The 12,121-nt window shown below is 40.6% G+C and overlaps 1 protein-coding gene across 1 annotated transcript in view; it reads right to left on the reverse strand.

Moving 5' to 3' along the window:
* Nucleotides 1-12,121, reverse strand: part of kif9 (kinesin family member 9) — a 111,906-nt gene that overhangs the window by 78,301 nt on the left and 21,484 nt on the right. The window contains exons 5-6 of the mRNA XM_060824046.1: nt 6,442-6,525; nt 2,037-2,129 (exon numbers count right to left, since the gene is read on the reverse strand). Of these exons, the coding sequence (XP_060680029.1) occupies nt 2,037-2,129; nt 6,442-6,525 (177 nt within the window). The remainder of the gene's footprint in view (nt 1-2,036; nt 2,130-6,441; nt 6,526-12,121) is intronic.

Below are 12,121 nucleotides of genomic sequence, written 5' to 3' on the forward strand. Positions count from 1 at the left end.
TTATAAGAGCAGTGATGCCATGTTAGAGCTGTACACAGAACTTTGTTTAGGCCATAGCAGGAGTTCTGTGTGCAGTTCTGAACACCGCACTTAGATAGGATGTGATTGCACTGGACAGGATGCAGAAGAGGTTCATCAGATCTTGCCTGGGCTGGAACATTGCAGCTATCAAGAGAGCTAGATAGCTCAGATTGTTTTCTTTGGAGCAGCGAAGATTGACGGTGGATCTGATAAAGGTGTATAAGATTAGGAGGGACATGGTCATGGTGAATAGAAAGCAGCTCTTCCCCTTAGTCAAACAAGATGGCATAATTTTAAAGAGAAAGACAGGAGATTTAGAGGGGATTTGAGGAAACCAATTTTCACTCAGACTGTAGTGGGGTCTGAAATACTGTGCCTAGGAGAGTAGTTATAGAGTCGTAGAGCTGCACAGCACGGAAACAGACCCTGCAGTCCAACTCGTCCATGCTGACCAGATATCCTAACCTAATCTAGTCCCATTTTCCAGCATTTGACCCATATTCCTCTGAACACTTTCTATTCATGTACCCATCCAGATGGCTTTTAAAAATTGTAATTTTACCAACCTCCACCAATTCCCCTGGCAGCTCATGCTGTACACGCACCATCCTCTGCGTGAAGAAATTGCCCTTTAGGTCCCTTTTAAATCTTTCCTCTCTCACCTTAAATCTATTACTTCTAGTTTTGGCCTCCCCTAACATGGGAAAAAGACTTTGACTATTCACCTTATCCGTGCCTCTCATGATTTTATAAATTTGTATAAACTTCAGCCTCTGAAGTTCCGGGAAAAGTAGCCCCAGCCTATTTAGCCATTCCCTGTAGCTCAAACCCTCCAATCCTAGGCAACATGCTTGTAAATCTTTTCTGAATTAATTCAAGTTGAGGCAGGAAACCTCAGAATCTTTCAAAAGAACTTGAATGAACACTTGAAATGTCATAATATTCAAGGCTATGGGCCTAGTGCAGGAAAGTGGGACTAGTGTATGTAGTTGTATATTTTGGTTTACAGACTCAATGAGCTGAAAGGCCTCTTCTGTACTGTATGATTCTATGATTTTAAGAGCAGAGGGATCTGGGTGCACCTGTGCACAAGTCATTACAGCTGGTAGAACAGGTCAAGAGACTACAATGACCAAGGTTTTATTAATAGTATAATTACAAGAATAAGGAGACTTTTTGAACCTATTTGAGACATTAGTGCAGTCTGGATGAAATCTTACTCCAGTTCTGGGCACAACACTTTGAGAAAAGTGTCAAGACACTACAGCAAGCATATGAGATGTTTATTAGAATGGTTCCAGCAGATCAGTAATGATGACAGGTTGGACAAGTTTCTTTTCAATATTCTTTTCACACCACTTTTCACTATACCTCAGTACATGGGACAGTAATAAATTACATCAAATCAAATCAAAGTTAGTCCTCTTTCATTTTGTGAAGAGAAGGCCGAGAAGAGAAGGCTGAGAGGAGATCCAATAGAAATAACCAAATTCAGGAGCAGTCTGGACATAGTAACTTGGGAGAAAATGTTCCCACTCGTGAAAACATAGAGAACAAGAGGCCACAAATTTAAATTAATCAAGAAAGAAATGAAAGCAGGATAAGGAAAATCTTTTTCATGCAACGAATAGTTTAGCTAGAGCATGATGGAGGCAGGTTCAGTTGAGGTATTCAGAAAGGAATCAGATGGTTATTTGAACAGGAATTTTGTGTAGTGTTATATGGATATATCATGACAAAGGTACTAAATAAGGTGCTCGTTTCGAGAACTGACATACATATGATGGGCCAAGTGGCTTCCTTCTGTGCTATAACAATTCTGTAATTCTGCAAATCCCTTTAAGAGAGCTAAAAGAGTTTAAAGTGGTCATGAACTTAAATAAATCATCAGCTCACTACAAAAAAAAATTAAAGGGTGAATTGGCCACAGTTCAAAATGATCTGACTTGGGAACCAGCAAATTAACCAATTTGACAGATTAAACAATGGAATGAAACAGTTTGATTGCTACTCACTCCTGTTTTTCCCAAACGCTCAGAACCTGCAAGGTCCACCATGTTAAGCTTTGAGGCCAAAAACTTGACTTCTGAAGCCTCCTTCCATCGAGTCTGCAAACAAAGATGGAAAATTAAAGATGGGCAATGCTAAACATTTTGTTACAAACAGAAACTACTTGTAAGTCAATTGAAAGAAAAACATTAATGTTTTGACAACTATTCATTGGCTCCCATGAGGCTGAGAAACCTGTGACAACTGCTCAGTGATCCATACCACAGATTCACATTGTCCAATACCTTCTGGTGATGGCACAACAATAGTACCAGTGTGACCTCAAATAGATATACATAGATTTTTTTGAATATGTGTCTCCAATATTCTCAAAGGTGGACTGAAAAAATATCTTTTAACAACATACCAGGTAGACATCGATAAGTTGCTTTATTCTACAGCGTGAGAACATAAAGAGAAATGGTACAACTTGTCCCGTTCCTTTGTAAAGTCCTTGAATGTGTTATTGCCTTTCAAATCTGTGCCCATTCTTACCAGAGCTCCTTGTTTGCATCCCTCCAATTAGGATTTTGCCACTACCACAGTACCAAGACATCTTTTTCCAAAATCACAAATGGTATCCTATGTTGCTGTGACAAAAATAAACTATTCCTCCTTGTCCTTCTTGACCTACAGGTATCTGCAGCCTTTGACACAGTTGATCACATCACTCTCCTCCAATGTCTCTCCACTGCCAGCCAGCTGAGTTTTTACTGCTCTAACTGGCTCCGTTATTATCTGAGTAATCATAGTCAGAAAGTCAGTTTAATAGCTTCCTCTTACTTTTGCAGTTATCTCTGGTGTTCCCCTAAGAATCTATTCTTGACTCACTCTTATTTCTCAACTACATGCTGCCCTTCAATGACATAACTCAAAAATAGGGTTTGGTTTTAAGACAGCAAGCTCCAGTTTAATGTTATGCTTCTCTTGTCGCCCTACTCCTATTTTCTCCTTTAAAACATTCCTTAGAACTCAAGTCTCTGACCAAACTAGACCTTGGAGTGCAGGTTCATAGTTCCTTGAAAGTAGACTCGCAGGTAGATAGGATAGTGAAGAAGGCATTTGGTATGCTTTCCTTTATTGGACAGAGCATTGAGTATGAGTTGGGAGGTCATGCTGTGGCTGTATAGTACATTGGTTAGGCCACTTTTGGAATATTGTGTGCATCCTGTCGGAAGGATGTTGTGAAACTTGAAAGGATTCAGAAAGAATTTACAAGGATGTTGCCAGGGTTGAAGGATTTGAGCGATAGGGAGAGGCTGAATAAGTTGGGGCTATTTTCCCTGGAGAGTCGGAAGCTGAGGGGTGACCTTATGGAGGTTTATAAAATCATGAGGGGCATGGATAGGGTAAATAGACAAGGTCTTTCGGGGGGTGGGGGTGGAGCCAGAACTAGAGAGCATAGGTTTAGGGTGAGAGGGGAAAACATTTAAAAGGGACCTAAGGGGCAAGTTTTTGATTTATCTTGCAGTCTCAGAACCTGAAAGAAGGTCCTATAGCAGGCAACTCCTGCTGAGCATCTGGCACTAAACAATCAGAGCACAATGGATTTAGGTGTGCATTGATTCTGAAGACAATTGAGAATTTATGTTTCATTACTTATACAGTATGGAAATTCTAATTAATTAGCATTTCAACCATATTAAAAATTCTAAATAAAAATCGCTGTAAATCAGAAACAAAAACAGAAATTGCTGAAAAAGTTCGGCAAGTCTGGCAGAACCTGTGAAGACAAATCAGAGTTAACAATTATACTATCACTTCTGAGGAGGGGTCAACTGGACCCAAAATGTTAACTGTGTTGCCAGACCTGCTTTGGTCTTCCAGCAATTTCTGTTTTTGTTTCTGATATTAAAGGTTCTTCTGTGAACACAGATATTTTGCTAATATGAATAAAACTTTTTCCCAAAACAAAAAACATAAAGTTGCATAACATGAAATTTTGCATTTTTTTCAAGCTCAAGTTATGAAATTAACAAGATTTGAATAAATGAGTAACACAGTTTCTGTTCAGGTAGTCTGTGAGATTAATCCATTGAGTTGAAGGAATGGCTTACAGTGCTGGCCTGAAGTAAAGGATGAACTCCTACGTGACTGCTTGGAGTCAGTGGACTGGTCCATATTCAATAACTCAGCAGCTAACCTAAATGAGAATGCCACTATTGTCACAAACGTCATCAGTAACTGTGTAGAGGAGTGTGTGCTAAGGAAGTTAATGCAAGTGTTCCCTGACCAAAGGTGCGCACATTAGGTGGATAGCTCATATTAAATTGCCCATAATGTCCAGGCATGTGCAGGCTAGGTGGATTAGCCATGGGAAATGCAGGGTTACACGGATAGCGTGGAGGGGTAGGTCTGGGTGGGATGCTCTTCAGAAGGTCAGTGTGGACTCGATGGGCCAGATGGCCATGCTTCCATAATGTAGGGATTCTATGATTCTTCTATGATTCTAACCAGAAAGCATGGATGTACTGGGAGATCCACTGCCTACTGAAGTACAGGTCTGAGGTTTTCGAGTTAGGGTGACCCTAACATATACAGGAAATCTAGATTCGGCCTTTGCAAAGCCAACAGGGATGCCGAGACAGACTAAACTAGAGTCTCAGACTAATCACACAAACACACGTCGATTGTGGCAATGCTTACATGATATAACGGGTTATAAAGTGAAGTTGGGTTGAATCGTTGGCAATAATGCATCCCTCCCCAACGAGCTCAATGCATTCTATGCTTGTTTTGAACAGAAGGTCAGCGAAATGATGTCACCTGCTTCGACAGCCTCGGGTGCACCTGCACCCACAGTTACTGCTGCAGATATCAGATTGGCCTTCTTGAAAGTGAACTCATGGAAAGTGACTGGACTGGATGGAGTCTGGGGCCATGCACTCAGATCCTATGCCGACCAGCTGACAGGGAGTAATTTGCAGACATCCTTAACGTCTCCTTACTCTGATCTGAGGTTCCCACTTGCTTCAAGAAGATCACTATCATCTCAGTGCCAAAGAATAATCTGGCAGCATACCTTAATGACCACCACCTATTGGCTCTGACATCCATCATTTTGAAGGGCTTTGAGAGGTTAGCAATGGCACTTATCATCGTCAGCCTCCCAGATTGCCTTGATCTGCTACATTTCACTTAATATTGCAACAGGTCCAGGGCAGATGCCATCTCTCTGGCTCAACACTCACCCCTGCAACATCTGGATAACAAGGACGCTTACATCAGACTCCTATTTATTGACTTTAGCTCTACCTTCAACACTGTAGTTCCAACCAAACTCATCTCCAAGCTCCAAGACCTAGGACTCTGCACCCCACTCTGCACTGAGTCCTTGACTTGCTAACCTGCAGACCACAATCAGTAAGGGTAGGTGACAACACCTCCTTCAAGATAATCCTCAACACTGGTGCCCCACAAGGCTGCATAATCAATCCCTTACTATACTCCATATACATTAACCACTGCTCGAAATCCATTGACAAGTTTTAGATCCAACCTACCAATGTGGGCCGGATTCCAAACAACAATGATAAAGTACAGGAAAGAGATAGAGAACTTAATCGTGTAAAGATTACAATCTCTCCCTCAATATCAGCAAAACAAAGGAGCAGGTCATCGACATCAGGAAATGGAGTAGAGGAAATGTCCCTGTCTGTATCATGGTGCTGAGATGGAGATGATCAAGAGCTTCAAGTTCCCAGAAATAAATATCACCAATAATCTGTTCTGGTCTATCCGTGTTGACGCTACATTCAAGGAAGTACACCAATACTTTACTTCACCAGAAAGCTAAGGAAATTCAGCATGCACATATTACTTATACTAATTTTTACAAATGCACCATAGAAAGCATCGCATCTGGATGCATCACAGTTTCATATGGCAACTGCTCTGCTCAAGACCTTAAGGAATTACAGAGGGTAATGAACATAGCCCAGTCCATGATGTAAACTAACCTTCTTTCCATTGACTCTATCTAAACTTCTTGTTGCCTCGGGAAGGCAGCTATCATTATCAAAGACCCCTCCCACCCCTGTTATACTCTCTTCCATCCTCTTCTGTCAGGCAGAAGATACGGAAGTTTGAAAACACATACCAATAGATTCAAGGACAACTTCTACTGTTGTCAGACTTTTCAATAGACCCCTCATGTACCAGAGTTGATGTTTCTCTGTGCTTTCTTTATAACTGGAACACAATATTCTGCATTCTGTTCTCTTCCGTTATATTTATGTAAGGTCTGAATTGCCTGGATAGCCCACAAAACAATACTTAACACTATATCTCATTACACATGACAATAATACATCAAATCAAATCACATCAAATAAGAGAATTACAAGCCAAAGGAATCAAGACCAAGCTTACCTCGACATACACTGTGAAGATGCAATGAGACCTGGAGGAATTCTTATTCATTGAGTGTGATGCAATAATTCGGTTAGTTTCACCCTGCAATGTGAAACAAAGCAATATAAACAAGGTGCAAAGAGGCGTTTGAAGGTAATAGCCCCACAATTCTAGATGTCATTGAATCAAAGGGTACAGAAGAGGCCTACAGCCCATTGAGTTTGTACTGCCAAAAATACACTACTACTGATTATTTCTTTAGATAATTCAATTCACTCCATGTGTTATTAATAAATGACTGGGCAAAGTGGATTCCACAAAGATTATGAATCTTGACAACATCTTTGTTGTCGCTGAAGACTTTTTAAATTTATCTTTTATGAGATGTAGGCATCAGTAGCAAGGCCAACATTTTTGCAACGAATTGCCCTTGAGATGAGTAGCTCTCGGTAGCAAGTAACAAGATTGGGACAACATTTTAGTTTGTGTTGATAGGTGGTAACAGGCATTCATGCTAGGCTACAATGCAATTAGCATTTAACACTGTGGCCATCTTCCCTTCCTCTGTCCCCATCAACTGTGCTTAGGGTCACCATTGTCCAAAGAATTTACTGGCCTAGCCACTGCAGCTACAAAGGCAAGCCAGAAGCTAAGAACTCTGAGGTTGGTAACTAAAGTCGGTAGAGTAGTGGACAGTTTGGAAGAATGTCACAGGTTGCAGGGGAACTTGGATAAACTGCAGAATTGGGCTGAGAGGTGGCAGATGGAGTTCAACAGAGCTAAATGTGAGGTGATACGTTTTGGGAAGAATAACAAGAAGGCAGAGTAATAGGTCAATGGAAAGATTGTTGTTAATGTGGATGTGCAGAGGGATCTTGGTGTCCATGTACATAGATCCCTGAAAGTTGCCAGCTTTTAGCTGTAACAGAGAGGAAAAAGAGCTTCCACATCCAGCTTCAAGACTGTAGCAACTGCTATTGAAGACTAAAACTTAAAACAGTCCTGGCTCTGTGGAAATTTGACCGTAATTCAGGCTGTTTCTTTTGTTCCAACTTTTAAAAAAACCGAAGGCCTTACAAGTTGTTTACTTTACTGGCTTGAAGCAGATTGCTCACACCTCTGTCTCAACATCTCTTCACAAAAAGAAAACCAGGACAAAATACACCTCTTAAAAACATATTATTGTCACACTATTTTCTGACTTGGATCTACTGGTGGGAAATTTTGTCAGCTTAGAAGAGCATTCAGTCAAAGCACTAGTAGAGCCCTCCTGGCTGTGATGTTTTCAGAATTCAATTATATTCTGTCAGCTGTCTACTCCATTTACAATCCTTTTATTACCTTCACAACACATTTGTCTGCATTTGGCTTGATCCCAGTTTTCTAGTTCTCTCAATGGCTTAAGGTAGACTGTGGTCTCACGGATCCTTTATGTCCTAGGTAACTCTTGCCTACTTCTTGCTGGAACACATTTGGCCCAAGAGTATGTTGAATATTTTTCCTAATGTTTATGAAGCATCTGGATATGCAGTTAAAGTGCCAGAGCATATTAGGCTACGGACCAAGTGCAGGTAAATGGGATTATTATAATTTGGTGTCTGTTGGTTGCTGAAAATGTGTTGCTGGTTAAAGCACAGCAGGTTAGGCAGCATCCAAGGAACAGGAAATTCGACGTTTCGGGCCAGAGCCCTTCATCAGGAATTCTGGCCCGAAACGTCGAATTTCCTGTTCCTTGGATGCTGCCTAACCTGCTGTGCTTTAACCAGCAACACATTTTCAGCTCTGATCTCCAGCATCTGCAGACCTCACTTTTTACTGTCTGTTGGTTGGCATAGGCATGGTGAGTGAAGGGCCTGTTTCTATGCTGTATGACTGTATACCTGTAATTCCCTGAACAGTGAAGATTCCTTTTTCAGCTGTATGTTCCCATAGCCATTTATGGTATCAAGCTGGTTGAAAGCATTTGTCCATGATAGTAATGGGTGTTTTTTTTTTCAGTTTTGGAATAAGGCAAGGATACCTGTTTATTACTTGATTATTGTTTTGTGATTGAGGCAAATATTTAAATACCTCTTTGATTTCTTGCTCATGACAATGGAATGGAATTTTCCTAGTCTGTGAGCTCTGTAATTCTAGTTTTTCTTCCATCTTTAGAGCTCTCTTCCAAGCTTTTCTTTTAGTTCGTTGGTACATAGTGAATGAATCACTAGCTTCGTCACTGGGTCACTGTTGATGTGATGCACAAAATCTTCAAAGTATTCAAAGATTTTGTCAAAACACTCTAGTTACATTTGAATCAGATTTACTTTACTTATGATCAGAGGATGCTTTTCAGAGGATTTCCCTCCAACCTTCAGTGTCACCTTATTCATCTCAAGATTTACAGAGATAAGCTGCAGCTCCTCACAACTGCTCAAATCCAGAATAGCAGGACCATTTGTTACAGTGCCATGAAACATACAGTCAATATAATTTCCTTTGTGTGTCTCATTTGTGTTATTCCTAGCTGTCAAATAATGTGATGTTGCCTGGCTTTATAGTGTTTTCTCTAGGATACTAATTTACTTCCACATAACTATAAGACAGTCTTGATATAGTCTAACTGGTAAAATGTTACAGTATGGTATGGTATCAAATTTTAACTTAAGATGATGGTTGTGGGTTTATTTCTCACCCTTGTCCTGATCTGACTAGTTGTGCAATCTTTTCTCTGGGTATTGTGGTATCCAGACGTTTCTTGTAGGTATATGGTTGCTACAACTAATGTATTGCCAAACTCATTGTCATCTTCTATAGCATAGACATTTTGGTTCTTTAGACTTCTTATTCAGCCTGTGGCTCTGTCTCTGATAACTCATTAGCTGTTTTTGTTTTGTTTTACATCTTTTCTCAAAGATTTGGGTTTCCACATGGTCTGCAGTCTAATCCATATGGATGCCATTTCCTTCTGACTGTGAAATCATTTGGTTGTTCACAGTTCTTGCACCCTTCTTCTCTGTCTGGTGTATTTTCTTTTGTTGCAATTTCAGTCAGAACGTAGAACATAGAACAATACAGCACAGAACAGGCCCTTCGGCTCTCAATGTTGCGCTAACCTGTGAACTATTCTCAGCTCGTCCCCTACACTATCCCATCATCATTCATGTGCTTATCCAAGGATTGTTTAAATCTCCCTAAAGTGGCTGAGTTAACTACATTGGCAGGCAGGGCATTCCACACCCTTATCACTCTCTGAGTAAAGACGTTGCCTCTGACATCTGTCTTAAATCTATCACCTCTCAGTTTGTAGTTATGTCCCCTCGTACAAGCTAACATGATCATCTTAGGAAAAAGACTTGCACTGTCCACCCTATCTAATCCTTTGATCATCCTGTATGTCTCTATCAAATCCCCTCTTAACCTTCTTCTTTCCAATGAGAACAGACCCAAGTCTCTCAGCCTTTCCTCATAAGACCTTCCCTCCAGACCAGGCAACATCCTGGTAAATCTCCTCCGCACCTTTTCTAATGCTCCCACATCCTTCCCAAAATATGGGTGACCAGAAATGTATGTAATATTCCAAGTGCAGCTGTACTAGCATTTTGTATAGTTGCAGTATAATATTGCAGCTCCAGAATCAATCCCTCTACCAATGAAATCTAACACATTGTATGCCTTCTTAACAGCACTATCAACCTGGGTGGCAACTTTCAGGGATCTATGTACATGGACACTAAGATCCCTCTGCACATCCACATTACCAACAATCTTTCCATTGACCTATTACTCTGCCTTCTTGTTATTCTTCCCAAAACGTATCACCTCACATTTAGCTGTGTTGAACTCCATCTGCCACCTCTCAGCCCAATTCTGCAGTTTATCCAAGTTCCCCTGCAACCTGTAACATTCTTCCAAACTGTCCACTACTCTACCGACTTCAGTGTCATCTACAAATTTACTAATCCATCCACCTCTGCCTGTGTCTAAGTTATTTATAAAAATGACAAACAGCAGTGGTCCCAAAACAGATCCTTGTGGCACACCACTAATAACTGGACTCCAGGCTGAATATTTTCCATCAACCACCACTCGCTGCCTTCTTTCAGAAAGCCAGTTTCTAATCCAAACTACTAAATCACCCTCAATCCCATGCCTTTGCATTTTCCCCAACAGCCTACCATGTGGAACCTGATCAAAGGCTTTACTGAAGTCCATGTATACCACGTCAACTGCCCTACCCTCATCTACATGCTTGGTCACCTTCTCAAATAACTCAATGAGGTTTGTGAGACATGACCTGCCCTTGACGAAACCATGCTGATTAGCTGAAATCAAATTGTTGCTTGCTATCTGCTATCCTGCTACCTTTCTCTTACCTTAACTGGAACTAAGCCATTTGGGCAGTCAGCGTCTTCATTTGGCTATTCATAGCTTCATGTGCTCTGTTAGTATCTACAGCCTGTGACAATGTGAGCTAGTCCTTTGTGTACTTCAGGGTGTGCAGAGGCCCAAATGAACTGATCTGACAGCTTTTCATCTTTTAAAATGACATTTTCTGGCTGAACTTTCAATCTGTCAGGAAATTGTCAATTGGTTTATCTGATTCCTACCTCAGATCTTGAAATTTATATTGATGAATTTGAAGATTTGACTTTGGCTGCAGATGTGTGCTGAACTTGAAATGTTAAATCTGCTTCTCGCTACAGATGCTGCCAGACTTGCTGAGATTTTCCCAGCAATTTTTGATTTCAAAAAATCTTGTGTGGTTTTTGCTATTGTCTTCACTTAGCTCCCAACTATTGAACAGATTTAACACTTTCTCTCATGCCAACAGAAGGATGTAGCTGATCTTTTCTTTCCTAGGACCTTGTCTAAATCTGCTAATTGCCAGTCTACACATTTGTTTAAACTTCTACAATGCCTCTACAACATCGGCTGGCTTCCAATTCATTACAGGCTGGACTGCATATTTATTCCTGCAGTGATGGCCATGTAGTTTTTATACAATCAATTCAGTTTTTCTTTCTCTGGCATTAATTCAGGTTGATTTTTCATCATCGAGTATCAAATTTATTTGAATTATTTGGGTTTGTATTTGCAAACATCAAACTTTGGAAAAAATAGTCAAAACAACAGCAGTTTAAAAGGGAGAAGTGCAGACAAAGGAAGCACATGGTGAGGACAGTGCAGGAGAGAGAGGGAGAGGGAGGGAGAGAGAGAGAGAGAGAGAGAGAGAGTGCCTGCGCAGTTACTGCCTTTGCTGTTTGAATTCGTGTATCGTTGGATATCGGAGTACATCTGGGAAAATTAACAAACAGTGAAATTTACAACTGATCCTGGAGGAACTGTTGGGCCAAGTTCACAACACAGAATCAGATAAGTTAATTGGTGTTTTAAGTCTGTCCAAGAGAAAGGCTGCAGTAGTGAGTATAATGGAATCTTTCTTGATTATATGTTTTTGGAGATAAGTCTCTTGATTAAACTTAAAATATAAGCCATTGCTATTAATTTAACCTGGGGCAGCGTTTGTAGAGGAGTAAGACAATGTTATTTTCTGGGTCTGTAGACTGTGAAGGAGCAAAAATGGCCTTTGCAGTGATATGTACTTCTTGTCAGATGTGGGAGTTTAAAGAAAGTTTAAGGGTTACTGGCGATTATATCTGCCATAAATGCTGTTGGATGCGAATCTTATCAGATTGAGTGGATCAGTTGGAGAGAC

The sequence above is a fragment of the Hemiscyllium ocellatum genome, chromosome 4, assembly GCF_020745735.1.
Source record: "Hemiscyllium ocellatum isolate sHemOce1 chromosome 4, sHemOce1.pat.X.cur, whole genome shotgun sequence".
Taxonomy (NCBI): domain Eukaryota; kingdom Metazoa; phylum Chordata; class Chondrichthyes; order Orectolobiformes; family Hemiscylliidae; genus Hemiscyllium; species Hemiscyllium ocellatum.